Source organism: Pezoporus occidentalis, unplaced genomic scaffold (genome assembly GCF_034315485.1).
Source record: "Pezoporus occidentalis ecotype Australia unplaced genomic scaffold, CSIRO_AGI_Poc_V1 ctg45, whole genome shotgun sequence".
Lineage (NCBI taxonomy): Eukaryota > Metazoa > Chordata > Aves > Psittaciformes > Psittacidae > Pezoporus > Pezoporus occidentalis.
The window spans coordinates 3,266,541-3,282,383 of NW_026915780.1; the positions used below are offsets into that span (position 1 = coordinate 3,266,541).

Here is a 15,843-nt window from a genome sequence, read left to right on the forward strand (position 1 = left end):
TTTGTTTAATGAAATGTAAGTTAAGTGTAAACAGTCTTAAAAATATATGAGTTCAGCCTTTTGGAGTAAGGGTAACTTGTAAACTGTGCTTTCTTCTTTGAAGCAGAGTTTTAAGAGCCTGTGTAGGTGCACTGCCCCTTTCTCCAAACAAGTGTTGGAGCCTCCACTCCCTTCTGCCTCTGAGGGCGAGTGGATCACAGAATCATAGAATGTGTTGGAAGGGACCTTAAAACTCATCCAGCTCCAACCCCTGCCGCGGGCAGGGACACCTTCCACTAGAGCAGCTTGCTCCAAGCCCCTGTGTCCAACCTGACCTTGAACACTGCCAGGATCCCAGACCTTTCTGCTGCTCTTCCACAGCTTCCAAAAAATTAGTGGATTTACCTGCAGATGCTTGAGATGGAAAAGAACTTCTTCTATAATCAGGGGAACAGCAATATGAAGATCACATGCAGTCATGATGGTGCTGAAAATGCAACCCAGATGTCCTGATCCTTGCTCCGTGCTGTCGTGCAACTGGGATTTCTGTGTGCTTTGCTATTGATGTCTTGTTTAGAAAATTCTCTTAAATACTTCTATACATGCAAATACTTTGCCTATTGTTCTCATGGAGATAGTTGATCATACTGTTGACCTTATTTCTAATTCCTCCGACGCCAATTCTGTTATTTTAAGCTAAAACTTTATCATACCTTTTGAAAAAATTAAAATATATAATAAAATATTTAGCTGCTTATAGGGAACAGTTCAGTGTACTTGTAATTTACATTTAGTTTGTATGATGGTCTTAGTTCTACATGCAAATATTTAGCATGCTCAGCCTTAAGGGAAAAAGTGTTTCTGCTGTAGCCACCCTGCTGACCGTGATCACAGTACTACAAGCCTGCCCTTGATGCAGCAGGGATTAGCTTTGAACATGGATATCTTAAGCTGAAAATGGTCATGAGAAGCCCAGACCTGAACACCTGTAGCTCACTTAATATAAATTGAAGAGGAAGACTGAGAATCAATAAGGTTTTATATTTGTGTTTAATGTAGCTTTGCTGAAAGCGGTGGCTAAAGAGCTGTGATGCCACAAAATCTTCTCTTTGTACCTGCTTGCTCCTGCCAACAATGTGTACCCAGCATCTTGGGTGCAAGATGACAGGCTCTGGGTTTGGCCTCAAGCAACTCTGTTTTCCTTTTTCAGAATCACCCAGCACTGCTGCAGTTTGTAATACAAGCCGAAAGCAAACATCTAGTCATCAATCTGGAGAGGAATGAGTAAGTACCCTTGTTGCATGTTCACTTTGTACTGGAGGCTCTCAGAGAAGGGTTGTAATTTAAAATTGATGGTTTGAAAATAACCTGGGGGGAAGTTTGTTACTCATGGAACAGAGCCCTAACAGTGAGCTCTGCTCCAGTGCATATTTGCACACTGTTTATAGGGCAAGAATCTCTGTGGTCGTCTGCGTTTATGTGGGACTGAAAATGGACATGTTGCCTCTTGGTGTTTCTTGTTGATCATTACTTTTATTTGATTTGGATTTGTTCTCCTTTACTTTGGTAAGCACTTTTATTTACAGTAATGAGGAAAATCCTACAGTCTTTGGAAGTTTTCCTTGGTGGACTTATCCCTCCTAGTACTGCCTTTGACTATGGTTGCCTCCATATGCGGCCATTGATGTCTGCTCAGGAAAGACAAGTCAAGCATTTGGGTTTAACCTTTTAAACAGGAGCTCTCTGGGTTTGCTGGCAAAGGGGTGGTTAAGGGATGGTTGTGCTGTTCACAGCACCCATAACCAAAGCTGAGCCTGAACCAGCTGTGGGCTATAGCTATTGCATCTTCTTCCATGTGCTCTTCACAACTCCCACCTATGTCCGTCAGCTTTCAGAGGGGGATACCAGGGGCTGATGCAGAGGTGGTCCCACAGGCAGAAACCCTTCAGAGGGCTACAAAACCATACAGAAATGAAGTCACTTCTCTGGAAGTACCTGACAAATAGAGCCAAAGTCATCTAAGTCTTAATCTGCCTTCTCAAACTGCTTTTCCTCTAAGAGCATCTCAAGAATATATTGTGGGAAACCAGGCCAGGACAAGTACATGGTGCTTGTCAAAGGAAAAGCAAGGATCAACTCAGAGAAAACGTTATGAATGTCAGCCAGGATCTTTGTGCTCTGTAGGTTTCCCTGCTGTGAAATCAAAGCAGCGGAGAGATTTTTTTACTGTAATAGAGAGACCATAGACGTAAGTGCTGCAGCTTTGTAAGTTAACAGGAAGGAATGTGCACGTGAAATCAACTGTCCGAGGGAGGCCGAGTACATGCTGCCTCACATGGACAACTTCAATGCAATTGTGTGGGGCACCTCTTTAGGCCTCTGTAATAAAACAACTCAAAGTTCTTTTTATTTCCAGTTATTTGGATGAACCCCAACGTTACCCAGCTGTGATAAAGTCCAGTTCAGTTTATTATTCATCATCAGGCTCAAATCTTCAGTTTTCTTTACATTATCTTTAATGCTCCTTAGTTGTTCATTTCCTATTCTTGAAGGGTGTATAGATCCCCCATGCATAGGTTGCTTTGTTTCAGTAATGAGAGGGGTATTTAATTCCTTTAGTAAACGGGGATTTAACTTTATATTCCCTTAATCTTTGTCAAAGGGTGTGCCTTGCTTCAGGAATGGGAAGTATGCAGCAATTGAGGAAACTATTTACATTCCATGTCAGCGATTAAAAGAGCATAAAACTGCTAATACAGGCTGTGCTGAACATACCCAGCTCTCTTGCACCTGTAATAAAGGCACATTTAGAAAACAGTAAGATGCAATCTCCACCTTTTTTAGAAGCAGGACATGGAAGTACAATACATTAACTCAGTGGACATCTGTCTGACTAATCAGATTTGGAGATGTTGAGAAAAAAATGGTATTTATCAGTTATTATTTTTTAGTTTACCTATCTCTGTGTCAGGGTGTCCACCTGAAGATTCACATTCTAGAAGAGCTGTGTATGGTGTTAACAACATGAGGTTCCTCTTCTTAGCAGGAGCTTCTAAGTAATAGTGAAAAAGAATGCCCAGGTGAGAAGAGAGAATGGATTTCTGCAGAGCAGAGGATGGGGAATAACAGTGGGTGGCAGCAGGATAGATTGGGTCTAAGGTCCAGTCTCCAGAGGATGAAAAGGACATCAGATATCTGGAAAAGGGAGCAGTCCTTCCACGCAACAAGTCCTAGTGAGGACCAGCAGATGTACATACAGACCCTGTCTCCAGCCTGCTCCATCTTCCTGATGTTGGCATGAAACATGCAACTCAAATATCTCAAAAGCATCGATGCTGAGCGTTGGAGTAACCATTAAATTGGCATGCTTCAGGCAGAAGTGCTAAACCCAAACATCTTTTCTTGAGTAATAAGTGACAACACACATGAAGCCCTGATAAGTGTGCTGTTATTGTACTGTAATTTCATGTCAAACATGTTATTCCTTGGAGAATGATGGGGGTGGAGGTAGGTAGGACCCCTAAAATACATAATTTCTGTATTGGGTCATGCATAAAAAAACTGGATGTGATTTTCCATGGTTAGTAGAAACAGCTGCTTTGAGTAGTCTTGACATTAAACTCCATTTCTTGAAAACCTTAGAGATTTTCCAAACTTTGAGTTGTATTTCGAAACGTGATTCAGATGCATTAGGCAGCCCCAAGTGGGGAGTGGTGTGTTAAACCATCTGTTATCTATGGAACTATTTAATGTCAGTTTGGTGTTTTCTGATATTTAGACTCAGCAAGATGTGTTCACATGTACTGGGCAAGATATTGTAAGTTAGTTCTGGAAGAGTTGCTGGTACCTAACTTCACAGCTTAGGGTTTAAAGTCTGTTCTATGGTTTCCAGCTGTTAGGATTACTTTTGTGCATGTTCATTAAATGCTCTAGTGATTAATTTTCAGGCGTTGCACATTTGTTATTGCAAAACCAAAGTTATTTGCCATGAACTCAATTTGTCAATTGTAGAAAACCTGCCAGGGAGCTTCTGTTGCAAGCACATTTCTTACTATGATTTAGGTGCAAAATACGATTGCACTCTCAAGAACCTTACACTCTGTAGTACCTTAAATGTTTTAGAAACACTTGTCACATGGAGAGCTTTCCAGAACCAGCAAATCATCCATCAGCTGAAGAGTAAACCGCTCTTCCGAGCAGCTGACCGTACTGGTGTGCGTTACATCAATACAGCCGAGGCACTTCTGTTGGGCAAGGGACATTAATGTATGCATGTAGAAATGACTTCAAGTTGATTGCAGCATGTGGGTCTTGCAGGAAAGTAGGCTTACTATTGTGTAAATGACAGAAAACCCCTTCAAGATTACATCTGAGTTGGAGAGGGGAACGGTATGTGACTACTGGCCATTTTTCTGCAACTGGAAGCATTTTACGCTCTGTCAGAAATAGGTCTGTGTACAGTGAAGTCCTGAAGTGTTCAGTTAACTTTAAACATATGAGTAAGCCAGGTAAAGCCAGTGGAATGATTTTCAAAGTTAATTTCATGCTTAACTGATTTGCTGACAAAGGTTATAATTATGAATGTCAAAGAAATATAACTTTGAACAGACGTTAGAGAGCTTTTGCTGTGCTGACTCCTGTTTATACCAGAGTCTGTGGCAGATAGAGATAAAAAGAGGAGATAAGTTGAGAGCAGGTGAAGGCGTGTATAGAGGTAGGATGGCTTTGCCCTAAGGGCATTGGCATTGGCAACATCTCAGGTGTGTCCTGGACAGTTTCCTTCTGGTGGGACTTTGCTGACCAGCTTTGCAAAGGGAGCAGTAAGGGTGCCATCAGTGCGATTGTGGCTGACCCCGCCATTGGTCCAGGGCAGCATGGAAATGGAACGGACAATCTCAAGTGTTTTAGAGAACTAGAGTTCACTGTTCATTTCCCCATTACTTTGTGCTCTTTCTTGTCAGGTTTATAGCACGACCTTTAACAAAGCAATATAAAAAGGGGAATATATGAGATTGGGTCGCTGCCTTTTATTCCCTCAGTAAAAATTCTTCTATCTTAGCAGGAAGCAAAATCCACCCCAGGCCATACATGGTGTAAGTCTCCATCTTTTCCTTTAAATCCCCTAGTATCCCAGAGATCTCCAGAAGTTCAGAGCATCTCTTGACTGGCCCCCTTGCATGGTTACTACTTCTACATGGAGACTCAGTACCAGGGATGTATTGGGATGTCATGGTCCGGTATTGAAGGGCACTTTGCAAGCTTAACTCCAGGAAGCATTCCAGTTTCCAGCAGCATTCCCTGGGCCTGAAAGGCAAGCTATAAGTGTCTTCATGCATAGTGCTAATTCGCCCTGTTCCAGTGAGGCTTTGGTGTTCAGAAATCTTTTGTATTCTTTCTTGGTTAAAAGAAAAGAAGTAGTTTTCTCTTCTTTGCTGCCTGACCTTCCTGAATAGGAGCAGTGATTGGTGTGCAAGTGACATTCTAGCTGCATTAATTTAGCAGGGAAACAGGGAAACAACCCATTGCCAGTGCCAAAGAAAATAGCTGACAAAATTTGTTAATGAATTGACGTGCTTATACACAATCAATGGTTTGAAATACAGCTCAAGGAAACAAATCTAAGCACACAAATACCAAATAGAGGAACGGGACCTGTCAGAATATGTTTGCTATTATAATTGTGTGCTGTAAGTTAGCCAAAAAGCCGTGACCCCAGAGTGTTTTATCTGTGAATGCTGGAGCTGGCAGCTGTACTGCAACGTTTCAGCATGAGCTGACAGTTGGGATTTCACTTTAATTGAAGTAAAAGTTCCACTTTAATGGAAGTAGCACTTTTTCCCTTCTGTAATAGCAACAAATGGTCTAAACCGCACCGAAATGTGAAGATTCAGCTACCACAGCTCCAGTAACGTGGTATTAACACATGGCTGTAAGGGTACTGGCATTTGCTATGGTTTTGTGGTATAAGGATGGCAAATTTAGTGTGGGCATTGGGGTACCAAGATTTGTTCTGTAATTGAGTATTAGCATAGGATGGTATTAGCAATGGTAACTGAGGTTGTGCGGCTGGGGCTACATTTGGCTGTGCCATTTTGGAGCTGTGTGTTGGAGTGAACAGGATCAGCTCCACCAGGATAAAAAACTGCTGCTTTCTTGATCGGTTTTCCTCTCCTTATGTAAATGGAAAACAAAAAAAGAAAGGAGCAATAAGAGGAGATGTATACATGCTGACATAATATGCTGGAAGTGGAAAGGATAAAAAAGACTGGGATTTGTATTCTGGAGACCTTCTTGTGGCTGAATGTCATCAGCTTTAATTTGGTCAAGCTTCTTCTCTTCCCATGCCCATAAAACAGTAAGGCAAATGTTGTGTGCCAGCTCCCCTGGAGAGAAGAGAGGACTGTGTCCTATTCTTCAGTATGAAGGTGCTGAGGCAGGGGCACAGGGTGCCCAGAGAAGCTGTGGCTGCCCCATCCCTGGCAGTGTTCAAGGCCAGGTTGGACACAGGGGCTTGGAGCAAGCTGCTCCAGTGGAAGGTGTCCGTGCCTGTGTAGTGCAGAACTACAAACTTAATTCCTACATATAAAAACAAACTAGTCTGATGGGTAGGACAGGTACTGTTTTCTCTGCACAAATGTTTTGCTGAGAATAGTAGTTTCCAGAGCTGCATCAGTTGACAGCTTTGAACCAAGTTAACACAAGGTTTTGCTTGCTCAGTGTCTGTCAGTCACAGCAACCCCTCAAGCTGTGTCTTCCGATTAAATACATAACAATAATGGAGAGAGAAATATACTTGCTGGTGCAATAAATAAAGAAGTGCCTGCTTTAGACTTTGCTCTCTACATCATATCCTACAGCAGAAGGGTATTCTATTTGCAGGACTGTGTTTAATCTCCCTTCGTACTGCAGAATGTGAGGTTTCCAGCATTTCACTGCTCAGCTGAGAGGTCGGGGAGGAGGGCTGGCTCTCAGAAGCCAGTAGGATTCTGTGTTCCCCTCTCCTTCAGGCAGGCTGGGATCAGCATGATCGCAGTGATACTGAACACACAAGCAACATGCCATCATCTGGGACTGCCAAATGAATAATTAGGGGAGAGACAGGAGAGAAAAGCAACTTTCTGGAAACCTTGGAATCTCCCACTGGTAGTCCTGTGCCAGCCCATGTGGTGCAGCAGTGTTACATGGAAGAGGAAGTACTGAGCTTTGCCTTGCGTTATCCCATGCCCCATCATTACCTGGGGTGTTTGGTCTTCTGTTCACAATACATGTAAAGGTGCCCAAAGCCAAACGCAAGAAGATTCTCCTGCTTTCCAGAAACATTGGTGACTATTGTTTTCTGGCTTCAGAAACACAGGTAGAGTGAGTAAATGAGTTTTCAAGTCAAAATTGAGGCTGAACAAGGCTCTGCTCTTGTGAGACCTCGCCTGGAGCATTGTGTGCAGTTCTGGTGTCCTCAACATAAAAAGGACATGGAACTGTTGGAACAAGTCCAGGGGAGGCCACGAGGATGATCAGGGACTGGAGCACCTCCTGTATGAAGGCAGGCTGAGGAAGTTGGGGCTGTTCAGCCTGGAGAAGAGAAGCTGTGTGGAGACCTCAGAGCAGCCTTCCAGTATCTGAAGGGGGCCTATAGGGATGCTGGGGAGGGACTCTTCATTAGGGACTGTAGTGATAGGACAAGGGGTAACGGGTTAAAACTTAAACAGGGGAAGTTTAGATTGGATCTAAGGAGGAAATTCTTTCCTGTGAGGGTGGTGAGGCACTGGAATGGGTTGCCCAGGGAGGTTGTGAATGCTCCATCCCTGGCGGTGTTCAAGACCAGGTTGGACAGAGCCTTGGGTGCCGTGGTTTAGTGTGAGGTGTCCCTGCCCATGGCAGGGGGGTTGGAACTTGATGATCTTAAGGTCCTTTCCAAACCTAACTGTTCTATGAGTCTATGATTCTATGAACCTGCTTTTCATGAATTTTCTATTAGATATTCTTCCTTTGATGCTCAGTCCCAGGAGTCCAGTGTCTTTGAATAAGAACAGATAGGTGACAGTGCATCCAGCACCTCTAGAATTAGTCTTTCTCCATCTAGTGCCATTTTGCTGGCACACACTCGGTTCCTCGGATCTCAGGACCTCCTGAAGGCTTTGCAGGAAGAAGGACATTGTTGCCTTCATGGAATTCTATAGGGAAAGATGCCAGCCATTTAATTTGCTTACCGTGTTCACTGGTTCATGTGTTTATTTTTAGAGGGTTAGTAAATACCAAGTACACTGCAGTACAGTTCCTCAGATGAATTCTCCATTATTTTATGTTGCACGTGGAAATGAAGTATTCCAAAGGAGCAGTTCAGTTCTGCTCATAATCCTTGTCTGGGAACCTGATCAACAGCATCCCCGCCAGGCATGGGGGCTGGGCACAGCACGTGCATCCCCAAAGCACAATTACACATCTGTGAGGAGGAAGTCCACCGTATTGTTCTCCTAAAACACATGTATTTTTATACAGTGGACTATCTATATGTGAGATTGCTGCTGCTATTGGCAGCTATATGTATCGTGGCCCATTCAGGTAATCATCATCCCATCTCCGAGCTTGCATTCCTAGGATTGTAGCTGGGTGGTGGATGTAACAGAAGGGAGATAACAGCAGGAGGAGAACAACCATGTCCTGTCAACACATTTCCATGTCAGTGCATAGTGGAAAAAAATCACAACAGTGAAAAAGAAGCAGCAAGGTGCAAGTATTTGAGGTTCTTTTTAACCTTCTGTTTTGTTGTGATACTTAAGATTCATATCCTCAAGCTTTTCTGCTCTAATTTGAAAGGAAAAGAAACCCAAACGCAAGCGCTAACAATATTGTCACAGTCATGGTTAAATCTTAAAGGTTTGGCAGCTTTGCTGTGCTGTGGTCATGGAGTTTAGATACATGAAGGTCCAAGGAGACTTTTTTGCCTTCTCCCCACACTCTGCCCCAAGTGATTTGTGTATCAAGGTCCTGGGACACGGTTTGGTATTCCTGTAGCCTTAAAAGAACAAACGTTTATGTAGAACTGAGTGCAGGAATTTTTTGAAGGGGCTGAAGAGAAATTAGTCATCCTGTTCTCGTGGAGAGCTCATACCTTAGTTTCCTTTAAAAATCTCAGTCGGGATTTGAGTGCAGAGACTTTCACATAAATTCCGCTCTAATCTGGCTCTTTTCCCCTTTGTTTCCTTTCTTCCTTCTTTCTTTTGTTCTTTTTCTTTTTTGCTCTTTTTTTGCCCTTTTCTGAAACTGCTTTGAGAGTGATTTCCAGGTGTATATAAATTTCCATAGACAAAGTAGGGCAGCCTTGAGCACTTCAAGCTTTTCTGTTCTGCTTTTTCTTTCTGGTCAGGGGTGCAGGTAAAAATGCCAAGGTGCACAGACCCCTCTCTGAAAATACTGTAGTCCTCCTGTCTCACAAAATACAGGGAAAGAGGAGGAAGAAACGAATACCCTGGGTCGACAGGAGGAGACTGCGATTCCTGGATGTTTTTTGGGCACGAACCGATTCAACATAACTGATGTAACGGCTTCTCCTACATTTTTTGAGAGAGGCGTATATGACTCAGGCAGCAGGCATGTCTGCAGAGCTGCTGTGCTGCAACAGCTGTTTCTCTGCATCTGCTTAGGGAAGGTTTTCCTCTTTTGAATGAAAGGAAAAGAAAAAAGGTAGAAGAAGAGTAAGAAAAAGGAAATTAAGGAAGAAAGAGAGAAAAAGCCGGTCTCAAGGTACTTAAGGGCAAGAATCTCCCCTATAGGGCCGCATTCAGAGGAGAAGCAGATACTTTCCTGGATGCTAAATGTGAGACTCTTTCCAGCAAATGTCAGTTCCTTTCCAAGTGACAGAGCAGTTTCTCAGGGCTGCAGAGGATGGCAGAAAGCAGTGCTGAAGGAATAAATACCGGCTTGCAAAGCACAGGAGGTGCTTGCGCTGCCTCCAGCTCTGCAAGCCCCAGGCCAGGTCCATTCAGTTCCCCTCCACCGGTTGGCCGGCTGGGAAATAGGGCTCATCCTATTTATTTATTTCATTTCCCTCAAGCAGAGCCTTGAGGATTAATTTGTTCACATTTTGAAGATGAAAAGCAGCGTATGAGCACTAAGTATTGCAATATCAGCCAAGAGGGATGATTCAAAAAGCAGAGTCTATATGAAGAGGCTGAGTGTGGAGGAAATACATATATGGAAACATAAGCTTGGCAATAGGGCACTCTTTCCCCCCCCCCCTTTGATGTCTGGCCTCAGTAATCCAGACAGATTCCTTCAAGAAATTGGTTCAATTTATTTCTGTGCTTTCATCTCACTACCTGCTACTTGTTCATTTGAAGTAGCTATGAAAAAAGATGGAGTACCTGGCTGTGTGCAGAAGTATGCTTTTTGTATGAATAAGGTAATTTGAGTCCACTGTAATGCTCCCCCTAAACACGACTGTTCTTGGCAATTTATGCTTCCCGAGTCCTCTTGGGATGAGAGCAGAGCTTTGCCTGTTCCTTCATCTGACCCACATATTTGCACTTTCTCAGTGTTGTTCAGTCCGTTAAAAGCACACTGTCCTCTTCCTATCTGATGCTCTTTTTTAGCCCTAAAGAAGAAAAAAAGAGTTACATTCACTTACAGCCCAAGTTATGGTGCAGTTTCAATGCAGCCTCTATCACATTCCATATTTTATCTGACTAGCATTCTGGTATCCATGTTTTGCTGGTGCTTATGGGTAGAAAGATCCTATCTTATTGCAGGTTTTCTTTAAAGGGAATGAGAGGAAGTGTACTATCTCCTATGCTCTGATCAAAATAAGCAAACTTTTGGCTTCAGAAAAGTTGCATGTGGCATTTAGAAATCAAGTAAAGCAAGTCTCCTAGTCAGCCTTAATCAGAAATACATATATTCAGCCCACTGTGACTTCAGGGAAATGGTTCCCCATTTACATGAGAAAAGGATTTGATAGATATGAATGCTAGTTTTATTCTGGATACTGGAAGAAAAGGGGAAAAAAAATGAATGGGTATTGGGAAATGGAAGTAGAGCTATTTTTACAACTTAGCCTTGCTACATCTCTGAAGACCATGGAAATAATAGTTTTCTTTACATTACATTTAGCCTCATAGGTAGCCTAGAATTTTTGTCTGCTTCCCTCTGTGACTTGCACTGATGCACTTTACAGGTTCTACCTTTTCTCTACAACCTAGGTCCTTGCTTACACTCTGTGCTCTCCATCCCTTCCCCTTCCAAGCGATAGGTAAAGCAAACTCCACGTTCTCCCTGCTGCCCCCCAGAATCATTTATTCTTGTTATAATTTAATACTAAGGCAGTGAATGCCTTATCAGTTTGGAAACAGCGGTCTGGATAATTCCAAGCAGATGTCTCTTTTTCTTTAATCACAACATCAGTTATTTCTTGGTCAGTCTTGATTAGCTGATTCTTACATAATGAGAAAGTATAGCTAATGGCCACTTATATGTGGGTTGAACATGCTGAAAAGCACAGCTTAGCCCCTTGAGAACAAGAGCCTGATGAGCCAGTAAAACTCAAGCTAAATGGAATGAGTCTTCATTATGAGTCATTAGAAAAGATGACGCTTTGGCTAACAGATGAAATATCTTTGATGAAGACCAGTTGTAAAAGCACAGCTTAATGCTTAATAAATGTATTGGGGTGACTCATAAATTCAATGTAGACATTTGTTTCTTTGCAGTACGTGTCAAGTCCAGTGCAACACCATTTCCTGCATTAGATGTGTCCCCTGGCTGTGTATGGGCTTTAAAAAAGACACTTGTGCAATCACTGCATGAAGGATGACTGTATGATAACTTGGCAGAGGAGTCAAAATGAAAATAAGAGTGTTCAGACCCACTGCATTTGGATAGAAAATAGGCGAATCTCTCCCATTAAAGGCTAGCTAGTGCCTGTTAGGTGTATCATTATTTGATTAGAATTGAAACTAATCTAGTTGGAGATTGGATTGGGTTGGTGGAAGCTACAATAGTTTAACTTGTTCCAAAGACCCGCTGTAGCTTATGGAGTTTTAGTTGGACAAATAAAAATGTAATTTAGGAAGCAGCAGGGGTTTTGAAGGCTGCACAAGAAATGAAAAATAGAATATATGTCTTATCCCTACATAAACAGTGAAAACCCCTCAAATATAAAGCAGAGAATGTTATATTATTAGCTGGGTGATAGTGTTGAGGTAGCATAAAACCCAGCAACGGCTGCAACAGAAATGCTTCTGAAACAAAAGAATCTGGGGAGGAGAGAAGGCAATGTGATAGGAAGATGTTTTGGTTTTGTTAAAGAAACGTGTAGCTATTAGTGTCTTCTGAAGAGAAAACAATCAGAAGCAAGCAGCTACTCTGCACTTTCGGTTGCATTTGGGTTGCAGAGTAATACGAGCTTTGTTCATAGAGGAGTTGCATAATCTTTAAAAGACTTCAGCACTTTGTTTTGTGGATGTGAATGAATGTCTGAATGTGGATGGCAAATTAATGTCTTTCCAGACTATTGTGGGAATACTGCTCATGAGGGGCATCATGCATTTGACTTCCTTTGAACTCAGAGTGATTTGGTTTAATGATCTTAGAAAAAAAAAGAGGCACAAAACCAGTTCTGTCAAGGTATTTTTATTTATTAGCACCAGTTTGATCTTTTTAATTTCAGGGGCAAAAAAATAATGGATTTTGATACAAGTTTAGAGGAGTATCCATCAAAATAGCAAGTGATGGTTCCTCGAGACGTGTCACAGATGCTGGAATGTAAAGATGAGTTTATCTTGACAAAGTTTGCCCAAGCTGTTCTGCAAAATAACAAGCATTTTCCCTCAGCTTAGCAATTCCTGGCAGAAAAATACCCATCAGTGTCTAGACAGCATCAAAGAGACTGCTTTATTTTTTGTTTTCCAGGGGGTGAATTCATTTATTTCATTTCCACACCTCCTAATAATTTAATTCAGATCAATAGTGCTGTCCCAAAGACTTGCTGCAGCAAGTCTGATGTTATTATTGCAAGGACTTAAATCCTTGTAATAATAGTAAGAGATATGTTTGCATCCTAAGTTTTCTGCTAGGGCTTGTGCTGCCAGTGCATTGTCTTCTCCTTCTCACCCCAGGATGTGCCCCAAGGGCAGTGTCACTGCCCCACCAGTGAGCCCCAAGGTGTTGGGGTCCAGCAGTGACTCACTGGGAGCGGAAGAGCCAGAAGCAAATATATACTTTTAATAAGTAATGAATTCAGATGGTAGGAAAGGGCAGGGTAGAGAATGAATTGTTTAACAGATTAATGTGAATGTCTTTTATATTTTATAAACCTCTGAAGTCCCTGGTGTGCTGAGCCAGGTTTTGTTTATGTACATGGAAACACGAAATCTTTTCCAGTCCCTGTGCAAATAACACAGAATTGGACTTCATTACTTTGGCTAATTTAACAAGTCCTAGGAGGCTTTTTTGTTACTCGGCGATAGAGGAGGAGCCACAAACCCCAGAACTGCTGCACCAGCACAATCTCTTTGAGTGAAATAATCTTCCTTGCTTTCTAAGCTCTCCATGAAGGTTTTGCCTGTGAGGCCCGAGTTCACCATGAACAAAGGTTTGGGGTGAAACCCAAGTTTCCTCTGGGGCTACCTGAACAGCTGAACAGCAGGCGAGAGCCCCAGTGGCAAACTCCAGCCTAAGAGCCTGCGCAGCCTACTGTAATGCTAGTTTCTCAACATATAGTTGGGAGTACCCAATTTTGGTGAAGCTATGAGCTTTAATGAAGGGCTTAAAGATATTTCCTTTGTAATGAAAAGAATTAAGACCTTAAACCTGGGAATTTGTTTCTGTCTCATAACTGGTAGATAATCATGTGGTGTTAAGAAGCAAGGCATTTTAAACCGCTGATATTATTGCTGCTATGCCCGTTAAATAGAACTAATGCAAGCACTGCATAAATATTTTAGTAGCTTTTTACAGTATTTCTTTAGAAAATGTTTAAAGAGCCACCTAATGTCAGCCAGGGATACTTCCTATGTAGACCCTTGTTAATTCTCTTTTAATGGTTTTATTAGCATTATTTAATTGAATATTGATACATTTAGCAGCACTTTAAGCATCCTATTTTATTGAAGTTTTACACTCACATATTGATGAGTAGCCCGGTGTAAGAGTACTGATTAATTGCATCTTTGTTTAATTCTATTTGAACTGGTTCAACATGAAAGATGAAATGTAGGTACAGGAGAGCTCTCTCTTTTATCAACTTTATGTATTTTATAAGCATAATTTGTACCACTTAATTTAGGTTCATTTTGATTCCCAGTATGCCCAGTTAGGACTATTGCACTCTCAGAGCTGGGGGGGTGTCTAAATATTTTACTCTGTGAAATGTTCTGTCTTTTATCTCTTCTGTTATGAATAATTTACTGTTGGTACAGCTTTGGAAATGAATCATGTTCTGCAAAAGCATATATATATTACTGGAGAAAGTAAGTATTACAGTGATATTAGCTTTCTCCTTGGAAACTGTCCTTAGAATATTAGAAGTCTACAAAGGTGGATGCCTTGTCTTGCGTAACTTGGCTTAACTGCCAGTAGCTTTTCTTGTATACTTCTACAAGAAGCACTGGCAATACCATACATATTTAATCATAACAGGGTTGCTTTTCTCATTTCAAATGTTCTTCTTTTACTTCTTGATACCCACTTTTTTTTTACAAAGTTCCAGCAGGGTGAAAATCACTTTAAGAGCAGAGGGGCAGTGGGGGATCATGTAGTGTGCCCAAACCACGTCTCCAGGGCTTTTGTCATTGCTGGAATTTGGGGTAGGCTTTCTGCATTGGAGTGAATTATGCAGGTTTTCCTAATATTTACTTACCTATTAAGACAGTTGGAGGTGTAGCAGTTTTATTAAGTTAGTTTTTTCATGGTTAGTTTCATTCACACATCAGCTGAACCCATAACACCCCTCGTGCTTGAGTAGTCTTACCAGGTAGGTTTTGAATGGTCTGTCAACGTCTGAGAGTTAAAACAGAGCAGGATGTGGCCTTACGTATTTTCAGTTCAGTGGGAAAACAAAAACTCTCATTTTTGGCAGTAGAACTGAAAGGAGAAATCCTTCTTTTGTTGTCTTTCCTATGGTGCTCTTATTAAAAGCAAGCTATGGATTTTCCACACAGGTAGACTATGGGGAGAGCATTCACCCGGCAGCACAAAAGGTTTTGCAAGAGACTCGGATCCTGAGATCTGAGACAGGGCCTTGAGCAAGCTGCCCTAGTGGAAGGTGTCCCTGCCCATGGCAGGGGGTTGGAACTGGATGAGCTTTAAGGTCCTTTCCAACCCAAACCATTCTACGATTCTGTGATTTTCTCATGCTTCCTGAAGGCAGGTGATAACTGAAATCTCCCTGAACTGCAGATCCCTCAAGGTTCCAGAATGTTGCATCACTCTTTATTTTTTGAGGCATCAGTGTATTTTGGTGCTTGCAGTCTACAACCTGAGCCCTTCCTTACCTTAGAAATGGAATGAATTTTAAGCATCAGCCAGATGCAATTTTCTCTGCTTTACTTTATCTAAAGGGACCAGCTAAAAGATCACTATTGCTTGTGACAGTTGCCTTGAGCAGTACCCTGACACGCTGGGGGATTGTAAAGCACGGTGTAGTGCTTGTGCATTATTAGAAGCGTTTGAGGAGGAATGCAAGAAAAGACTTAAGCGTAGGTGACACACAAGTCAGAGTACCAGTTTTTAAGCAAATGTGTAAGATGGGAATGTGGGATATGTGCAGTTTCTGTAGCTGTGATTATAACTTCATATCAACAGCAAAATGAAACCACTGCCACCGGGGATGAGGCTCTTCACTGACAGTCACTTCTCAGAAATGCCATCCTT

General features: G+C 42.0%; 1 protein-coding gene across 1 annotated transcript in view; it reads left to right on the forward strand.

Annotated features, from left to right (window-relative positions):
* ADAM12 (ADAM metallopeptidase domain 12) overlaps positions 1–15,843 on the forward strand; it is a 187,251-nt gene that overhangs the window by 48,789 nt on the left and 122,619 nt on the right. The window contains exon 3 of the mRNA XM_062635218.1: positions 1,190–1,263. Coding sequence (XP_062491202.1) covers positions 1,190–1,263 — 74 coding nt within the window. The remainder of the gene's footprint in view (positions 1–1,189; positions 1,264–15,843) is intronic.